Source organism: Rousettus aegyptiacus, unplaced genomic scaffold, assembly GCF_014176215.1.
Source record: "Rousettus aegyptiacus isolate mRouAeg1 unplaced genomic scaffold, mRouAeg1.p scaffold_m13_p_10, whole genome shotgun sequence".
In the NCBI taxonomy this organism is placed as follows: Eukaryota; Metazoa; Chordata; class Mammalia; order Chiroptera; family Pteropodidae; genus Rousettus; species Rousettus aegyptiacus.
In genome coordinates, this window is record NW_023416285.1 from 67,431,613 (window position 1) to 67,453,306 (window position 21,694).

Genomic DNA, 21,694 nt, shown 5'->3' on the forward strand with positions numbered 1-21,694 from the left:
AAAAAAATCAGATCATCATTTGGTGGAAACCATCTTCTTTCTTTCATAGTGCTCCTAGTGCACTTTTGGGGAAACATCCTCACCAGTTGTGAACTCCACCTTCTTGGACACCATCTTGTAGTCAACAATTGAAAACTGAGGCAGCTCAATTTTATTAACTCCAGTTACTGCTCCTTCTCCTCCATTCCAATAAAACTCAATGTCATCAGTGGTATAGCCATCTGAAACCAAGAATATATCATAGTTAAATCTAATTCAATTGGTCTAGAAATTCGACTAGGAGTCGAAGAGAAAATTCCTAGTAAGTGATGGTAAGATGACAGTGCCGTAAATAAGTACACTATGTAGGGCTCATGTTGAGTGCAACTTCTGATGGGTTGGTTGTGGCTGCATTGAGAAGACGGATGAATCTTGCTTTAGTGGACATAAGTTCTGTGATCATTCAGTAATAAATCTGATATCACTGCTGCATGTTTATTCTCCTCGTGTCTACCAATGGGCACTCTTTGGGGGATGGCTGGATTCCAGGTGCCTGGACATAGATTTTTATTATGTATAATCTAACAACAAGTACAATAATAATCGAGCATGTATTTATTAAAAAGGAAACAGAAAGGGTAAAAAATGAAATATAATTAAAGACCAAATGTACACATACCAATTAAAGGATTGAGACATTTAAAAAATATATAAATTTCTTTTTTAAAAAAGTATGCAAGCTTCATATATTCTGATTATTGTTTATAGGTGAAAATTTTAAGAACTGTACGAATTCTTGGTGATAATTTTATAACTTAATACTCGTGAGGGCAAGCATTAGTTAATTTAAGGGGAATGTGTGAAGGGTTGTAGATTGCAATAGAAGGGTCTACCCCAAAGCTTGTTCTCTTTCCCCTTCCACCTCTGCTTCTACTTGCCAGGGGTCTAGCTGGACTATGGTCATCTTTAAGAGTAACTTGCATTAAAAAAATAAGTATGTGTCTATTTAAAAATTTAAAAATTCCTTAAGGCATATAGAAAACTATATTTGTCTCTACCTGCTAGAAATAAAGAAGATCTAAATTTATTTTCGATTTCTATTCATCTCCAATAAAAAAAAAAACAATTAAATCATTTTCCATTAGAATTATTAGGGCTTATGTTTCAAAGGTAAATTTTAATAAACATTATGCTGACCTACTTTTAATTAAAGCTAGTAAATTTTTTTTGAAGAGATTAAAAAAAGAATATATTTAAAATTTAGAAGTGGAATGCCAAGGCACCATCAACATATCACTGTAAGAATGTAAGATAATTCAATCTATGCTTCCTTTTTTTTTTTTGAGGGAAAATAAACCTGACTTAACTTTATTGTTTTAAAAATTTCTAATTTCTCTTCAAAAAGCTTTTTTTTTTTGAATTCTTATTTCTGAATTCATTGAACTCACAACTGTTTTGTATTTGTTACTTTTGCCACTCTATAGAGATTATTATTTGCTGTAAATATTACAATTTATTTTATTTTATTTTATTTTATTTTATTTTATTTTATTTTATTTTATTTTATTTTATTTTATTTTATTTTATTTTATTTTATTTTATTTCTCTTTAAACTATATCATCCTTCTAGGTCCAAGAACTTTCCCTCTCTCAATAGGGTAATCTTCCGTATTCGGTAACTTATTTTATAATATTCCAAGTATAGGCATAAAAATAGAAGACATACACTTTTATCTATATATATCTCTTGATGTCTGAGAGGCTATGAGACTCTCCTTACTTATTAAACTTAGAAAGAGCTCCATTAGACTTTCTGGCATATTGAGGATTTATACTGATTTTGGGTATGGGTTTGTAAGACCGATTCTTCAAATCTTTTTTTTGAGAATTTGACATAAAGTTATAAACTTCTGAACTCAAGATAATGAGAAAACAAGCCATTATTGGGAGAAAATATTTGCAAAAGACACATTTTATAAAGGACTGTCATCTGAAGTATTCAACAATTTGTATATTTTGGATTCAACAATAAGAAAACAAACCTAATTTAAAAATGGGCTAAAGACCTTAACAGATACCTCACCAAAGAAGATATACATATGGCAAATAAACATATGAAAAATGCGCCACATTATATATTGTCAGAGAAATGCAATTTAAAACAATAATGAGATACTACTACGTATCTATTAGATTGGTAAAAATCTGGAACACTGACAATACCAAATACTAGCGATGACTTGGAGCAGTAGGAAATCTCATTCATTGCTGTTGGGAATGCAAAACTCTACAGCCATTTTGGAAAATATTTTTTCAATATCTTATAAAAATTAAACATATTTTTACCACACAATCCAGTAATTGTGCTCCGTGGTATTTATCCAAGAGTTGAAAACTTATTTCTACACAAAAACCTGCACATAGATGTGTACAGATGCTTTATTAATAATTGCCAAAACTTGGAAGCAACCAAGATGTCTTTTGGTAGGTGAATGGAATATTATTCAGTGCTAAAAAATTATGAGCTATCAACCCATGAAAAGACACGGTGGAAAGTTAAAGACATATTACTAGGTGAAAGAAACCAATATGAAAGACCGCATGCTATACGATTCCAACTATATGACATCCTGAAAAAGGCAAAACTATGGAGAAAAATAAAAGATCAAAAGCAAATAAGAAATAAAAAATAATTGCTGTACGTATTACAGATAAAGGTTAATTTTATTTATTTATGAAGAGCTTTTATAAAAAAAAATGAAAAGAACCAAAAACCTAATGACAAGTGGGAAAAGGATACAAATACAGAGTTCACTGAAAAAGGAAAAATGCCCAGCCTCAATGATAATAAGAGATATGCAAATTAAGATTAAATCTATATTAAGATACAATTTTTTGCTTTATCACTTGGAAAAAATTGGCCAACTGATGACACATTGTATTGCTGAGCATGTGGGGAAGCAGATACTCTCATATGCTGCTGGTGAAAGTATAATTTGGTATGACCCATATGGAATTCACCATAGCTTTATTTATCAAGATATAAATGTATATACCTTTTGACCTAGCAATTCCTATTCTAGAAATTTGTCCTACAGATTAAATTCCACAACTGTGAAGAGTATCTGTACAGGATTATTCATTACAGCACTGTTTCTAATAGCAAAATATTTAAAACAGTGTAATAGAGGAGTGGTTCACTAAATTATGGCACATTAATGTGTTATTATAAAGCATAAAATGAGGAAGTTTTTATATATAATATAAAAAATTATCTGAAGCTAATTTTAATTTTAAAAACCAAAATTCAGAATGATGATATTTATAACATGCTAACATGTATAAAAAGCTGGGAAAAGCAAAAATACATTTGTGTAAGCTTATATATGCATAAAAAAACTCTAGAGGGTCAGATAACAAACTAACAATTATATTTTTGGGGGGAGTATAAGTAGATGGGCAATAGGCATGGAAGGAAAACTTTCACTATATATTTTTAAATTTTTTGATTTTTGAACCAATATATTTTTAAATCAAAACATTAAATTTAAAATAAGGAAATCATAGAATCTTGAAGATGTTCTACATGTGAGCAATGTTCTCCGATGTGAGGTTTCAAGTTCATACAACCAGTGTGACTATAGAATGGGGTTCATTCAGGAAAAATTTAGCTGCAGAGACATAGTGGAGCACAAATTCCCCAAAAGTTCTCATTATCCTACTGCCTAGACTCATTAGAGTTAGACTAAGTGCACTGTAGCTATGATTTCAGAAGAGACAAGCCCTGCCTTGTAATATTGTACTTTTTTATAGGATTAGATAGACAGTTGTATGATCACATGATTGTGTGACAATGGAGGGTCTGGTAGAGGAGGTGAACTAGTAATAAAGGCATAGCCTTATGAACTCAGCAGCTGGGACCAGCCTCTGCTTCTGTCCAGTTAACTTGGATCTGCTGAGTCTTCTCTCTGCCGGGAAGAGGAGAATGAGCCTCCAGGGGCATACAGATCTGTCTCTTTTCAGAGACATAAAAGTGTCTATCACCACAAAATCAGATCAGTTAAAAAGTTCACAGTGTCCATGAAGTAAAAACGATCCAATTGGCTTGAAAGAAGTGCTGATGCCAGGCCTGGAAGAAATTTCTCCCAAGGATCTATTTTATATGATGCAAAATGCCTTGGCATCATTCATTTAGGAAGATGACATAAGAAGTAAGCTTTTTTTTTTTTTTTTTTTACTCAAAAAGATAGATGGAATTAAAATAAGTACAGTTTAGTTTTAAAAAATCTTTTAAGGAGCCAGGACAATATATCCCAAACTTAAACTCTCTTAGGATACTCATGTTTCACAAACAAATAGCTGTTTTATTCTGAGCTAGATTGCACATGATTTTCCTTTTAGCTGGCAACATAAAATATTTAAACTGTAAGTATTTGTCAGGGAGGAAATTCTTAAACCCAGTATATAAGTAGGCGTTAAAAACAGGGCTGATGGAACAGCGTTTCATGCTAGCTTCTATGTGCTGTACACCAGAGGTACCTGCTTGCTTGGGATCGAGCACTATTCTAGGCACCAAAGGCCTACAGTGAATTAGACTTGGCCCTGCTTTCCAGGGTCTCGATGTTCAACAGCAGTCTCAGAAAACTGTTAATCTGAAGGAGTCAGAGATGTATTTGCAGAGGATTTGGCCAGATGGTTGGAGCAGGCCAGCCTGCCAGAGGGAATAGCATATAGAAGGAATAACATAAAGGTAGGATAATATCAGTGGGAAACTGATTTACTTCAAAAAGTTTACTCAATAAGCAACTTAATTTTAGCAAGAAAACTGAAATTTACAGGCAAAGTTGAATATGTACAAACACTATAACATCTTGAAGGATAAAACTAGGCTGAGAGGAATAAAAAGGTTAGGTAGTCATGACTGAATGTGGGAAGAAGTATAGTTAGATACTCAAGGCAACTAGTCACAGTCCTTTCTGATTCCAATTGACTTTCATCAATTCGACAGCGTGCTTGCTTTGAACCAAGCACACACAGAGCAATGCTGAAATTTACTTGGCTTATTTTTCTTTCATTAGACTCTGAGTTACTTGAAGTCAGGGACTGGTTTTCATTCCTTTTTGTACCTCAGTGTCCAGCTTATGTACCAAGTTCCTAGCATATAGTCAATATCCAATAAAACTTTATAGAATATTGGATTCTTGCTTCTTATCATCAGGGATTCTTGCTTTGTGTACCAACCTTAACTTGACAAGCAGGCACTAATGTATGCAGATGTCTCTACTCAATATGTGCCAAGTGATGGAAGAGTACTGGAATTATGGTGGTGAATAAAACTAACATTGCTCATGTCCTCTTGGAGCTTGCAAAATGTTATACATTTCAACACAAAATTCCTTCTGTAGCAGGTACTGTGTGGATTGGCTTCCTTTAGCATGTGTTCTAATTGTCTTTAGGAAAGATTAAAAACTACATTTCCTAGATTTTCTTGCAACTAAGGGTATGGATATGATTTAGGTTTCCTGAATTAGATGGAGTGAGTGATCTCATAGGTGGTGTTTGAGACACTCATTTTGTTGGTGCAACTCATATAGTCTGGAACCAGGAATTCCGATTTTAGCTTTTGTGCTCCTCAAGTCAATATGGTGGTGGGAGCTACCTGAACACCAGCTTCCTGATTGTGGTGGCGCTGTCAGCTACCTGGGAGGGCCAGTCTGCACAGGGTTCTGGGAGTCTTTTCTAGTGGCCCAGCCTAGAGCTCACAATTTCAGTCCTTTAATTTTGTAAGCACCACTTCTCTGTTTTAAATCTCTTTCTGTTTAAGCTAGCCAAATGAGTTTCTGTTATCTGCAAAAGAAACTGGATTGATACACTCTCTCTTCTAGGGAAGAATTATTTGCTCCAGGTTTGGGATTACCAGTGCTTTACATGAAAATCTCTGTTGTGGTTTGTGCCAGGCTTTCATTTGATGTTTTATATCTTGCTTTTTACACACTGCTCTGTACTCATGGGGCTAGGCTCTCTCTGGCTTCATGTTAAACGATGCCCTCAAAATAACTGGCTGAGGATGAGAGGTGGAAGAGGGAGGAAAGGCTCTTGATTCTGGCTCTGGCAATGTGGTGGTGTCACGGTTGCCTGTGATTGCTGACAGGGCAGTGGGGTGATTCCAGACTCTCACAGATGAAGAAGTGGCAGCATGTTCTTTGGCAACACCACAAACATCTAGCGCCGCACCTCTAATAGGATGGCAGCAGATTCAGACTTGTGGGCTCCAGCACAGGGCTGTTAGCAACTTCTGACTTTTGCTCTTTTAGCACCCTTTTTAACTTCTACTTTTTGCTTTTCAAGGCCTTTTAATTTTTGTAACCAATTCTCTCTATTAAATCCCCCTTTGGAAAAACTTGAGTGGTTTCTGCTTTCTTGATGAGATCCTATCAATTATATAGTACATCTTATAATGCAAATATTTCATCTGTATACATAACTTTGTGTTTACCTCTGCCTTTTATCTCCTTCATTCCTCTTTATATTATGTTTGACAGCAAGGACCTTCTTTTATTGCTTTTTTTTAAAAAAGTTCCTGATGCCTAGAACAGATTCTATCCACAGTAAGCATCCCATGCATATTTTTGAATCAATGAATTAGTGAATGTTGTTTGCTGCTTAGAGTTCTAAGTTTATTTTCTCATACCGGTAACCTGATTTAGGTAACTTATTTGGTAGCATTCTTGAGCTAGATTATTACTTGATTAAGACGATTCTGCTCACAGGAACCTTACAGGTAGGTCTGGGCACCAAGGAAATGGAAAAAGCTGCTTGTTAATTTTAGGCTTATTGAATAACTAGGTGATAAATTACAGCCTCAAGCTGGTTTTTGAATTATAGGATCCTAGGGAAGAAACAGGTAAGCAATAATTGGATCGAGAGTCCAGAGATGGTTTGCAGTTTGGGGTTGAAAAGGGAAAAGGCAAAGGAGGAGCCAAAATAGCACCCCTCATTGTCTCCCACTTCTGAAGAGCAGCAGAACAATTCAATGCCACGGATCACTGCAGATTTCAATGCTATTTAATAGTTTATATGGTCAGTAGTCTGGGTCTATATTTCCAAGCTCACTTGCACTTTTTTAAAAAAAACTTAAACCAGTTAGGCTTAGTGTTCAAGGTACTGAGATAATTATGGATTATTTGGGGGAAAAAATGCTCATTCTATTTCATGTAGAAGATTGAGTTCTCATGGGAGCAATAATGGCAGCTGGATCCAAAGGAAAGAATAGAGGCCTAGAAATACACTGTTATTCAAAGGTTACACAAGAACATTTGCTACAGAGAGAGAACATCAATTTACTCACACCTAAACAGCCTATTTACCAAAGGTTTTCCTTTATGAACCAGTGACTTCACACAGTGTCTCAAAGCCCGAACACTTGAATAGCAAGGATGCTGTTTCCTAGCAACAATAACTACATAGAAACTCTCAAATTTTCCTCTCAGCCCCTGGAGACTTCTTAGTGGTACAGATAAAATTAAGTTGGTGTCGGTGGATGAGAATGCATGGAGCTAGTACAAGTGCAGAAGTATCTGGATGTTAGTATTCCTCTTTACTATTTGAAACACTCCATTTTGGATGCATTTTATAATCTGGAAATAAAAATTACTCCCCACTGTGCTTAATAGAGCTGGAAGGGAGAATGGTCTAAAATCGTACTTAACTGGGTTTTAGATAATGCAGAAATTTATGCTTTAAATCCATGAGTGGGCCTAAGTAAATATATTTCCCCTTTGTGGAGCAGCCATAGCCTTATCTCGGATTTCATTGTGTAGGGCTTGATTGGCTTAGGCCAATTATTAAAATATTATCGTCTTTCCTACTGGTGACTGGCTCAGGGTTAAGCAATAGCCCAGGTCTAAGACAATTAGTTTATAGCAGTCCCCTGGCCAAATTAATTGTTCAGAAATAGGCTTGTGACCCAAGTTGGTTCAGTCACAGAGAAACCTAGGACTTTTGTTCAAAAGTTGGAGGAGAGAAAAATTTCTTTTCTCTTTTAGCTGTTGACAAACAAGAAATGCTGAGTGGAGAGTGGCCAGTCCAGTTATAGGAGTCAGTATGTTCTCTTCCTGTTTACATAAGTCATTACTAGCACCTAAGCAAAATCACACTCTTAATCAGCATTTCAACTATGGCTAGGAAATGACCTATTGAAATAAATTTAGTAGTCTTTCACTTCCCAGTTTTTCCTACTCGTTCCATATGAGGGCAGAAATATTAAAAATTTATCAATATTTTTCTATCGTAGCTGTGTAGATCCTTTCCATGACAACATTTTTAGATGTTTGTAATAGCACATCTTCACCATTTTTCTGGTCCCATGTTAATACAATTTTTACCAGCTTTATGTCATGCCTATTCCACTCATGATATACTTGGTGTGAGTGGCTAGCAAAGATCAGGACTTTTCTTATTCCAGTCACCAGTTTTCAGTTAAAGCAGCGTAAGTTCAAATTAGCTTTTTGACAGTCACATTATTTTTTTCCTTTGGACTCATTATGAGATCTAATATAGTGCCCATTAAATTTTATCTAATTCTATTTGACTAGCTGTTCTTGCCTGTCGAGATTAGAAAACCAATAAGGTCTAATTCTTCCGATGGCTCCAAATCTGTTATAACATTTACTTTAAAGGCTACTTTGGATACGTTCCTCCCTCATATCTGTATCTCCATGATATCCTTAGAAGCAGCAAGCAAACCAAGGAAACTTGACAACCCACCATTTGAATGATCGTGCAGTCCCTAGAGATGGCCATCTCGCTATTTTCTCAGTCAATGCAAGAATTATTTAGGTTTTAGATAATCATTAGAAAAGATGTCCTTAGAATAAGTATAAACTTATCTTCTTAGAGAGTATTCATCATCTGATCCTTGTTTACCCCCTGTGTTAGTAGAAGAAAAACCCAGTACCTTTTCTACATGACAGTACTTCTGTTTTTAAAGACATCTCTTATGATCCCTTTCAGTTTTTTCTTCTCTGGGCTCTGGTCTTTCTCAGGATAGTCACAGTCTATGAAGCTCTTCTCTGCTCAGTAGTTTACAGTTTGCTTTATGACCCTTGAAGCTTGGAGTCCCAAACTGAAAAGTGGCATGTCTACCTTGCTCTTCTACCTCTTGAGTTCTCTGGCTCCTTGCCCTGCATTGACTTTCTCCTCAGGTTAATCCTGTCCTGGTCATTGAGACAATCTTGACTGATTTAGGAATTAAGCAGCAGCATATTAGGAATTACATAGTGTCCAAATATGTTTTCTGATATCTTAAGTATCCCTCGAAGACCCATTCTTATTTTCAGCCAGAACCAGGAGCTAATGAATCAGAAACAAAGTCAGGATTCTCGGGTCTCCTACTCCAGTCAGGCCTTGGCTCCCCAATGGTTGGCCAAAACATAAATTCTCAGAATGAGTTTTCTAGAGTAACACCCTTTCATATCTGATTGCTTAATACTGCCTAGTCCATTAATCCTTGTCTATACGAAGTCCTCCCTATTTAAAGACTTTTAGACCCCAGACACTGTTGCTTTTGGAGACACCTTTCCACAGTATATTAAATATATTAAAATGTATTCACATTCCATGTTAAATACAATTTACATGTCACTATAAAAGCATTGGATTGCGGCTGCCTTGATAACATGTTATATTAATTTTAATATTGTAGTTTTATGTATGTATTTTGGAGCCAACAATTTGTTTAAAAACCTTGAAAAACTGGTAGCATATTGACATTTTGCCTATAGTGCTTGATGGCAAAATGGTTTGGCTGAACCCCAGATAACAATGGAGTTGTAGGGTATTACCTAAGATATCCTTCCGAGCTTTCTTTGTTTGAAATATATCCATTTCCTCTTAAATTTCCCACTGGTGGAAATCCTACTACCATCATCATATTTTCTCACCTGATTGTGGCCCACCCTGACTTCTTAACTAGCCAGTCACCTGAAATTTCTCAAGATCCAACTTCCTGCCAAAGTGGATTGTACTCAATAGCTGTCTTCTTGGTTGTCGAGGAGTGGTCTCTAAGCCTCTGTCTGACCCTATTCTGGTCTTTTATGTCATACCTATTCTACTCATGATATTCTTGGTTGAGTGGCTAGCAAAGATCAAGACTTTTCTTATTCTAGTCAACAGTTTTCCATTAAAGCAGCACAAGTTCAAATTAGCTTTTTGACAGTAACATTATTATTTTTTTCCTTTGGATTCAATATGAGATCTAATATAGTGTCCATTAAATTTTATCTAATTTGATTTGACTAGCTGTTCTAGCCTGTTGAGATTTTTTTTGATCCTTATTTGCTCACCCTCTTAGTTTCATGTTATCTTCAAATTTGATAAACATGCCTTTTATCATTATTCTCTTGACTGAGACAAATGTGGAACGGCACAGATGAAGTCAGAGCCCTGAAACCCTCTCTTGGCATTCTCCCTGTAGGTTGATACCAAACGTCTTTAATCAGCATTTTGCAGGGTGGCACCATCATTTATCCATTTAATATTTGCTTAATTGTTTTAGCCTCAAGTCTTTATCTCTGCATTTATCATATTTCCCTGAGTCACTGATTTTGTAATCCTATCAAATAAGAATGTGAAGTCTGTTTTGACTTGCGTTTAGAGAAATTAAGCAGCCTGCATAGATTACTGATTTCCTTTCTATAGGATCTCAGGTTAGAATCTTGCCCAGACTCAACCTCACCAGCCTAAGTGTCTTAGAATTTACCTTTCTTGTCTTCTGGAACAATAGGATGGTGGATTCCACTCTGTAGACACCAATAACCATTTGAGGTACCAGTTTAAGTCTATAGGCTCATGGTAACAAACTTTGCTTTGTACAGCTTCCTTTAAGAATGCTAATGGAGCAATATTGCTGTAATTTAGGTAGGTGAATATGTTTTAGGAAAGTTATTGGTCATTGATAAGAATTGGTGCTCTATGGTATAAATCAGTGGTAGATTAAAAGATCATCACACCTAGAAATGCTAAAATTTTATTATTAAATGCTTGTCTTATATATTTGTTGCCAATTAATTTTTTCAAAACAGCCACCAGCCTTCTACAGTTTGTCTTAATAAACAGAAAACAAAAAATTTGTTTCAGAAAAAAATTCTTATTCATCTCTTTCCACTTCATATTAGTAATCATGGAGTAGATTTTTTCTGAGATATTTATGCAAATTTTATTTTATACTCTTGAAACCCTTTTAAACGTTCTGTATATTTAGGGAACACCCAAACTCCTTGCACTCTCTCATCATAAAAAAAAATAAATGGCAAAAACAAAAACAAAAAAAAACTTGGGCAAAAGATGAAAATAAATTGTGACTGTTAAATCTTTTTCCTAAGTTCTTCCAAGATCTAGGTACAACTTTCTCAAAAAGATGAATTTCACAGTACTGCAACCAAATAAAACATGTACTCTTTACAAAGTTTGGTGAGAAATCTCTGTTCAAAAACTGAGAGAGCTTTTTGCTTACTATTGCCATTATGAAAAGGAGAGGGCCTTGCTTGTTTAATTCACCTCAAGCAAGGTCTCAGAGTTACTGTGATTGAATGTCTTCTCTGCCAGTAATTTCTGCACCCACTAGAAAGGAAGATCAAAACCTCTCTTCACTGTAAAACACTTGTTTGGTTGTGGGCAAATGCCTTTATGCCTGTATTCTCTAAGCAGTGGAGTGACCACATTCACTTGAACACATGAAAAAAAAATTAACTCTGTAAGCAGAGAATCTCGTTTGTCAATATCAGAATATTGATTAAGATTGTTTTAAAATCCAATTTAAGATTGCATATTTTTTTAAAGAATGTCTCATCTATTTGGCATCCTTAAAGGTATGCATCATTATTTTAAAAAATGAAAAACAAAACCAGGTCTAGTCTAGCCCGATTTCGACAAGCATCTAATATGCTACACGTAGTTTTATTTTCTAAAGTATAAACTATCTTTGAGGATAAATAAGACCATGAACAAGTAGAAACCAAGGCAATTATCTAGCTAATTCAAATGTGGTATTACTTTAATCTTACTGCTTCGGCAATGTTATTAATGGCTGGAAACCATAGAGTAATAGTTTAAATGATAACTCCAGTTGACTAATTTTATTTTAATGACCACTTTTTATTGGAAATGTGAAATATTCTTCAGAATATCTTTATGGTGTTTTTATTTTGAAGAGTCATGCACATCCTAATTTTATTGCTTATGGATCCACCCTGAGTGGTTACTGAGTTTTGTTTTATTTAAATTTTTCTTCTTTTCTTTTTTTTGGGGGAGAGTGTTACTTTTCAACAAGAAATTCCAATGATAAGAAATGGTGATTTGTCAATAAAATACATTTTTGAAGAATACATTAAATTAAAAAACTCCACTCAAACCAATCATGATAAAACATTTACAGTATGCTTTAAGAGGGAAAAAAATCATAAAAATGTATGTGGATGTGTACATATAACCAACCAAGAATATATATGAAAATAGTTAATAGTGATTATTCTGAATATTAGGATTATAAGTGATTTTTTTATTCCAAATATTTTATGTAGTAAACATGTAATGCTTTTATTCATTCATTCATTCATTCATTCATTCATTTGGCGAGGCAACCCTTGGTTGACCTCACAGATTGCAATGATCTTGTCAGTTTACAATCTCTTATTATTTATTTATTTGTTTGTTTGTTTTTCGTTTATTTATTTATTTATGCCTACGACACCTGGTCTTCCTAGGTGGTCTCCCATCTAAGTACTAACCAGGCCCGACTCTGCTTAGCTTCCGAGATCAGGCTTGTTCAGGGTAGCATGGCTGTGACAAACATGTAGTGCTTTTAAAAATAAAACCTCAATTAGTTATTTTTGTGTTCTAAAATTGCCCAAATATATTTTGGTAGTCAACGTCAAATGTTTGAAAATTACTTAAATAACCCCTAGAGGGCACTCAAGACCTTCCAGATTCACAGTCTCTGACTCAGAATAATGTCTGAAAATTGTATTCTTTTCAGCTTCAGGATTTTTAGATTTTTTGTGATGCTTTTAGCTTTGGAACCCTGATATCCACAGGTTTTATTTTAAAATTTATATTAAATGATACTAGAACAATTGTGATTAATATACCTTGCCACAAATTCAAATTTTCAGCTAGAAATCTGTTTATATTTAAATACATGCAACTCTGATTACTAAAGCAATTATAAAAAATAAGCTGTTTTGTTATATTTAATATTTAAGTAATAATCTTTTCACTAACATCTTGAATAGGACAGTCTATGTTATTTTAGCTATGCATATGAGTTAACAAATATCCATCTGCAGTAAGTGACATGGACTCATTCTTCATAGCTCTCAGTTATGTTTATGCAGCCAGTAGATATAAAATACACTAAATTAAAAATTACTATTCTATTAGCTCAGAGTTTATTTTAAATTTTTATTAACTTACTTGCCTAGTTCCTGAATTTTTTTTTAAGGTATATGTTTTTTAGTCCCATATCTCTTATTCACTCACATTCAAATGACATTTATTGAGACCTACTCAATTCAATTTCTCAACTTGATGCTTTCCCCATTTGTGGTTACAGAGTTATATAGTCCCTGCTCTGGGTTTTTACAGATGTATTGAAATAATTTACAATAATCATATAGTAGGAAGCTCTTATATTTTAAAAAAGGTGAATTTTATTTCCCAACAAGGTATATTTCTCTGGTACTTCTCAGCCATCTTCAAATATCTCATGTTTTTTTGGATCAGCTTGGATAGTGGTAGCAATATGAGACCATGTACTTTCGTGGCTCACAAACTATTATACAGTCTCGTATAATTTCTTGGCCTTTGGAATCCATGTGAATAGAGTGTTGTAGAACTGACAGTTCACAGTTGTTTGTTTTTATAGCTTAACTGCACTCATTCCCAAATGCTAGATTGGTATCACAAAGGTTACTGTGGTAGGCACGTTGGGCACATTAATATCTATGTTTTAAAAATTGCATTGTGTCTGTGTATGACACAGAAAAACAACTATCCAATTATTATTGGTTTTGCTGGAACTGATTTTTCACTCCATGTAATTTGGCAGTTACATTGATGAAACATGTGCCTTGCTGCCATTTTATTTATGTTGAGGGCTTTATTTCTGAGGTCCATGAAATAGGAAGACAAAGTTAAATTCGTCTTTGAAGCTGATTGGTGCAGAAGTTTGGTAACAGCAGTTATGAAAGGGCATTGCTCTCTAGTTATTGCCTCATCTCAGGCAGGGGAAGAAAAACGGTGATTATCATTTTTACTTTTCAGAGGGGGAAAATGAAAGTACAGACTTCCATGACCTGACTGTGAAAGCCAAGTACTTCCAAGTTTCTGTCTGTGGAAATGGGGCTAATAATCTGCACTCTCTGACTCACAGGGAAGATAAAAAAAGGTCATTTTGTGAAGTGCTTTTTAGAAGCAGTCTGTGATCAAAATACTTAGAAGCATCACACAGTCAGTATGTGTTGCTTCAGAATGGGTCTCTAGCAGTGTTTCTCAATTGAGGATGCTTTCTCCAGTCAGAAATATTTGGCAACATCTGGAGATGTTTTTGGTCATCACAACCTGGGGATGGGTGTTACTAGTATCTAGTGGGTAGAGGCCAGGGATAATGCTAAATTTCCTACAATGATCAGGACAGCAGTATTCCATAAGGATATCCAGCTCAGAATTTTAATAGTGCTGAGGCTGAGAAACCTTGGCCAATAGCTATAGAATGCTGTGGCTTCATATAGAAACTATTTGTACTGACGATGTGACAAATAGTTCATAATGATAGATCTCATTCTAAGCAGATAGAACTTTTGGGAAAGGAAGATATAGAATGTTCTGTAATCAAATTGCAAGTGGAATGTCTTCACTTATAATACAAGGGCCTCATCTTTACCTCTGGCCTAGACAATAAGATTGTGGTCACACATGACTAGGGGTGGGTATAGGGAAAGGGACCCTTGGGGAACCTGAATAATAAGCAGGCAAAATTTTTGACTCTTTGGTTTAAACGATGTTGCCCTGAAAGTCAGATAGAAGAATGTCTACACATGCAAACTTTTGCAATTCCCTTCACCCTGAACTCCCACAACACACACACTAGTTAGAGACTTCAAGGAAGGTAAATGTGGGAAGAGAAGTAAAGAGGAAAGAGTGAGATGTGAATTTGGGAAGCCTGTGTCAGCCTCTGTCCCTTCAACCTGGGTTCTGGGATGCGGGGTGTGATGCTAGATAGCCTCTTAAAGTTTTGGATCTGAGCAGATCCTGCGTCTTATGCTGAAGGCTAGCAAGACTTGGAAAGAAGGCTTTCCATTCTATCATCTGAGAGAATAGGCAATATGCTCTGTTAAGGCTGCAGAGTGCCAGAGACAATTCTATCTGTTTCTTGCACTATGAGAGAACCCGTGGTCCTCTGAGATCTCAGGGTAATCTCATTGGAAAGATGCAGCAGGCATAGGGAACAAAGACCCAGTTAAGTCTTGGGCACATTACTAGTACTAGAGAGTTGGGTGAGAACTGAGACAGCATCCACAGAATGCCCAGTCCCCATGGGAGTGAGACTGATTTCACCTGTACTGAGCCCCAGACAGGAAAAGTTACTGCTGAGGTAACTTGAGGCCAGTCAGAGGCCAACGACCCAACACACTGAGCATGGCAGGTGGATACCCCCACCCCAACCCCATGAACCAATGTGTCTGTAAGCACCCCCAGAGCCTAGAATGAACCCCATGGGGAAGGGTGTCACAACTAAAGTGTGAATTGACTAAGGTGCATCTCTTCTATACTCCTGATAGCTTTTACCTGGGTGTCTGTCCTCTGAGCTCACTGTCAATGTCAGGGGGAAGAGCAGGAAGATAGAAACAACTCTGATATTACTGAAGTGTCTGAGAAATTAATTGCTGGATTTAAGAGAATATAGGTGGAAGTTGTTAGATTGAGCCATACAGTCTAAAATTAAATTAAGTTTTAGAAAATAAAGACTGCATTTTGACACATTTTAGTTTGTAGACTTAAATTCTTACGCATTTTAGCTGTATCTTTAGAAAAAGTACAAAGATCATGAAGTCTAGTTTTATACCCAATCTCTATAGAATATTCAAGGGCCATAGACATGAGCAACAGGGGAACGACGGAATAGGGGCCCAGCCTGGAGGCAGCCCAAAGAACACCCTACTTATAGTTAGAGAATCCTTCCTGCATCCCCAGAGACAAAAGAAAGGAGGTTCATAGTCTTAGCTGGCCTAAACCAGCTACAAACACAGTTATGCGCAAAAGTACTGCTCATAAATTCAGCCTTATTATAGCAACATAATATCATGACTATGCCTAGAAGTTCATGAATCTAATTATAACAGACTGAATTCTGGGTAAGTGTGTGAGCGCTAAGCAAAGTTATATAGCAGCCAGGTGTCAATCAAGGTGACCTCATTTGCCATTTGCTTAGGAAAATCTTTGGGACCACCCTATTATGGCTGCCAAATATAAGGCAGACCTCTTCTTCCCCATGGGTTACAGCTCACCATCTTCCTTGGCTGTAACCTGTACCCTCTCCTTAGGGGTGCGTAAACTCACTTCCATATGGCTAGCTGGTTTTAGGCTTGACCTGTCTTCTACCTCACACTGTTTTAAATAAACAAATATTTCTCATATTCACTAAGTTAAAATTCATTTCTTTGGCAGTGAAAGGACCTAGAAGTGAGTGTGTTACTGAAACTCTGATCACTCCAACGCTAACAGTATGAAAATTCTATCAAAAAGATGTACACTTAGATGACATAAAACAACATGTTTGGAGATTTAAGTGTAGATTGAACTACTTTTACTCCCTGAGGAATCTCCATTTTGACCTTTTTCAATTATATAGATGGGTCCTCAATTTCCAAAAGTGCATGATACTAAACTATGGATTTTTAAATAAAATAATACTGTTATTATTTTCTGATTTTCAGAGATAATTTGGTTTAGTCCATATGCTGCTGACCAGAGAATTCTGGAAGTGAATATAATTCTGGCTGCTTATCTATATTGGGTTTGGAGCAGCCACTTTTGGTTATTAATCTTCATTTCAAAAGGAAGATTTTGGCTAGGTTACTTTTCTAAAGCTTAGACCAGTCAATGCTCCTGAGAATTCTTTGAGATAGTTCATATAAATATTTGTCCTTGAAACCCTACTGCTTGGCTAGTTCTTCCCTGTTGAAGATTACTTTTTACTAAAAGGTATTATTTGGCAGATGACTTGTATTGACATCTGGTTAGATGTTCCATATAGTGGGGGTGAGTCTTTTAATTCTGAAGCAAGTAATACATATAATCACAAGAAATTCCAGAAGAATAACATAAAAATATGTATAACAAGTTAGAAATCTTACTTCAGAATAAACCCCGAAAATAAATACTAGTGGTTAAAGAAATATCCTATATTAAAATCACCCATGTCCTCCTCTTCCTCTGTGACCAGAATTATAACTGCCATTGATTTAGTGTCATGTATGGGTCAGATCTAGAGGTAGACATTTTACACACATGACCACATCAGTCATTCTTTACAATAGCTATTTAAGATTATTATCTTCATTATGAAGATTAGGAAACTGAGGTTTAGAAAGTTTAAATAACATGGTTAGAAACCTTGTTAGCCCAAAACATTTCTTCCTCACCACGCTGCTTAGTTTTATACTAATTAATTTATATTATTAGTTTATACTTTTAGTTTCATACTATAGAAAGAATTACTCTATACCCCATTAGGTTGAACCACATGAAAATGCTGATATTTGGCTTTTTTTGGACCTAAAACAGTAATTTCATATGGTTAATAGTATGCTGTGGCTCAAGGCCCAGTAACAGTTGTGGGTTTAGGCAACATGGGAATCCTCAGACTGATTTTGATCTGTTGTGCTATTTACATCTCAGATTGCACTGCTAATCTGTAATCTTAACTAGAATGAAGAATTTGAAAAGCAATGAATAAGTCATTTTGAACCCATCACCCCAGGAGAAACAATGTCAAAGCAGTTCTGATGTGATGAAGAGAAACAGACATGAATCCAAAACCTAGATTCTGCTCTCAGCTCTGCCTCCTACAGATTGTGACCTTCAGTAAATCGCAGCCACCCTGAATCTCAATAGCCTCCTCTGTGAAACGAGGCTAATTAGAACTACTTCACAGAATTGCGAGGATTAAATAATTTAATTAAAAATTTATTGCAGGCTTACTATGCCAGGCGTTGTGATGAGCTTTTGGTATAAACAGATCAATAAAATCTTTCCCCTTTATTCTTAAAGAGCTCATTTTCTTAAGAGATATAAGAAGTAATTACAATATGATGTTAAAAGTGCTAAAATAAAGGAATGTACAAAATGTTACAGGAACAACGAGGAGAAAATGTAACACTCATCCACTAGAGCAAAATCTCAAGAGAAGAAAGATCATACATCTCATTTGCACTCTAATATATCCTTACTAAATATTGGTCGAATGACTGACTGACTGACTCATGGTGTTGAGAAGTAAAACTTCACTTCCTGAGCCTCTTCCAATTCCTCACTGTGTTCTCACTGGTCAAATTATGTCAGCCTGATTTGTGTCTCTATTCCTTTTATGAACCTCTCTGAACTAGCTTCTTTTTATTTTGCAATTCAACAAAGAAGAAAAATACATTACATGTGTGATTTTCAACTGGCAAGACTAAGAAGTATTTCAAATTCACAGCAAAGGAAACAAACGATTCATAGAGTGAAAAGGCAACCTATGGGATGGGAAAAAATATTTGCAAACCATATATCTAATAAGGAGTTAATAAACAAATATTAACAAATATACAAGGAGCTCATAAATTCTATAGCAAAAAGCCAAACAACCCAATTAAAAAATGGGCAAAGGACTTGAATACACGTTTTTCCAAAGAAGACATACAGATGGCCAACAGGTACATGAAAAAGTGCTCAAGATCACTAATCATCAGGGAAATGTGAATCAAAAACACAAGATGTCACCTAATACCTGTTAAAACAGCTATTATTAAAAAGACAAAAGTAAGCGTTGGCGAGAACGTGGAAATAAAGAAAACCTTATGTGCTGTTGGTGGGAATTGAAATTGTTATAGTCATTATAAAAACAGAATAAAGATTATTTCAAAAATTATAAAAGGGAAATATTTTATGGTCCAGCAATCTTACTTATGGGTATATATCTGAAGGAAATGAAATCGAGATCTTCAAGAGATATTAGCACCCTCATATTCATTGCAGCATTATCCACGATAACCAAGATATGGAAAAAACATAGATGTCTGTCATGTTTGAAAGTAGTATAAATACAATGAAATTTCATTCAGCTTTTAAAAAAAGGAGATCCTACCATTTGTGACAACATGGATGAGACTTGAGGACATTATGCTAAATGAAAGGTAAATATTGTGTTATCTTCTACGTGAAATCAATGGCTTCTTAACTGTCAAGTCAACTGGGCCCTTTTTTGCCTCTGTATTACCTGAATTCTTAGTTGTGTTTATTGTTGATGATTACTTTCTCTCACAAGCCCCCACCTCCTTTCTTTCTTTTTTTCTTTTTCTTTTTTTTTTTGAAATGACATTTCTGGGTTCTTTCTTATCTGTCCCTAACAGTTTTTTTTTTTTTTTTTTTTTGTCTTCTTCCTGGGGTTTTCTCTTAAATCAAAAAACTCTGATGTTCCTTAGGGAACATCTTACTCTTCTTGGATAGTACTTACACCATTGGTTTTAAGTATTAAAGATTATTTCTAAATCTTATTTCCAGGATAGAATTCTCTTTTAAGAGTTAGACTTTAAATTTACAACAATATACATGTTATCCTCATGAAAATTCCTTTGGCATATAAAACTAAAAATGCTCAAAAATGGGAGTCATCATCTCATCTTCCAAACATTTGTCCCTCTTCTATTATCTTCATGTGCCCATTACATGATGCTATCATTTACTTCATCACTCATAGGAAACATCCTTGATTCTTCTTCACTGACTGTGAATGCTATTACCAATATTTGATTTTCCTCTCATTCCTATGAGAGGTCACACTTTTTGGACTACTTGCAATTATTAAAGGCTATGTAACTAATTCTGATTGGTTGGCTGTAACCAAAAGTAAAAGGTTATTTCAGACCAAAGCCAGTGTCTCAATCTCCATGTTTTTTCTCTTCCTGTAATGACCCAGAAACTCTCTTTTTTAAGAGGTGCTGCTATAAAATTATAGAATCCCCATCACCTGGGGCCCTGAGTAATTAGTGGAGCAGGACCTCTCTCCCACATCAGCATATGATAGACATTTAGTATAAACAGAGTAGCAATCTCTGTTGTGGTAAGCCATTGAGATTTTGGTGTGCATCTCTGACCTGTAGCATGGTGTAGCTCTCACACTGATATATTTACCTCATCTAATACATAAAAGCTTTCAAATTTCCTCTTTTACTGTCTTTATTATTTTACTTCTATTCATATTTTCTTTCCTGAATTGCTTCCACAGTTTCCTAGCTGTGTTCACTAAATACTCAAATTTTTATCCTTTCAAATTTATTTTCTACACATTTATCAGAATGTTTAATTTAAAATACAAATATGATGATATCACTCCCAGCTTGGATCTTTTAATGATCCCTTATTACCTAGAACAGTAAATTTTATTTTTATTTTTCCCCCTCTTTAATCCTCTCCATACCCCACAACTTCCACCCCTGACCTGTGGATGTTGCTGTTTCCCTTGAGGAACTGGATCTCTGAAGGTGGGGCATCTCCACACACACACTTGTGGCATGCACCTGGGGCCTGGTCCATGGCTCCACTTGGGGTGCAAACCCAGGACCTTCTGCATATAAAGCAGACATACTTACCACTACACTATGGAGACACTCCCACTATAATAGTAATTTTTAAGCTGCATTTCCTTGAACAGCTAATTGGTGTTCTGGAAAAAAATCCCTAAAAGACTAATGTCCCCAGTTTCAAAAAGTTTGTGCAGTAATGCACACAGTCTTGGAGATTTATAAATGCATATCAGTAGAATGTAAAATTGCCACATTGTACTATAATTATGTCTTTACATGTCTGTCTCTATATTAGATCATGAACTCCTTGAAGTCAGACACCAAACTTTCCTTACCCAGTGTCTTGCACATGGTTTTCACGATATTGCTTGTGAATCTAATGAAAATATTAAATAATGTGTCTTAATGAATACTTTTTTACAAGTCACAAATCAAGGCTCTCAAGGTTGATATTGTTCCTATTCTAGAGATGAGAAACTTGATCCTTAATTGAGCACTGTGCCTTAAAATCACATGACAGGTTAAGAGATAGAGCTGGATCTTAAACCCAGGTATATATCTAAAGACTATGGTCTTTGTATGTAGACAATTGTACTGCTCAGTTATTGAGTCTATGATATGTCCAATGATTTGATGATGTGAGAGTAAAATTCTTACAAGTGCGACTTTCCATTTTTCCCTCAATTGGCAATGTAATCCAAAACTAGGGCAAAGGGGATACAAAGTACCTCACATTCTGAAAATAACCACAGACAGTTGGGACTACATGTCTCTTTCTTGGTGTACTGAGAGGCAGCAGATGCTGTCATTTCAATCACCATTCCCACACCAGCCCAGATAAAAAGAATGAAAGGAGAAAGAAAGGAAAGGAGGTA

General features: G+C 35.4%; 1 protein-coding gene across 1 annotated transcript in view; it reads right to left on the reverse strand.

The window, feature by feature from the left end:
• Positions 1-21,694, reverse strand: part of GABRB1 (gamma-aminobutyric acid type A receptor subunit beta1) — a 368,322-nt gene that overhangs the window by 26,535 nt on the left and 320,093 nt on the right. Inside the window, exon 6 of the mRNA XM_016161179.2 lies at positions 84-221. Within this exon, the coding sequence (XP_016016665.1) occupies positions 84-221 (138 nt within the window). The remainder of the gene's footprint in view (positions 1-83; positions 222-21,694) is intronic.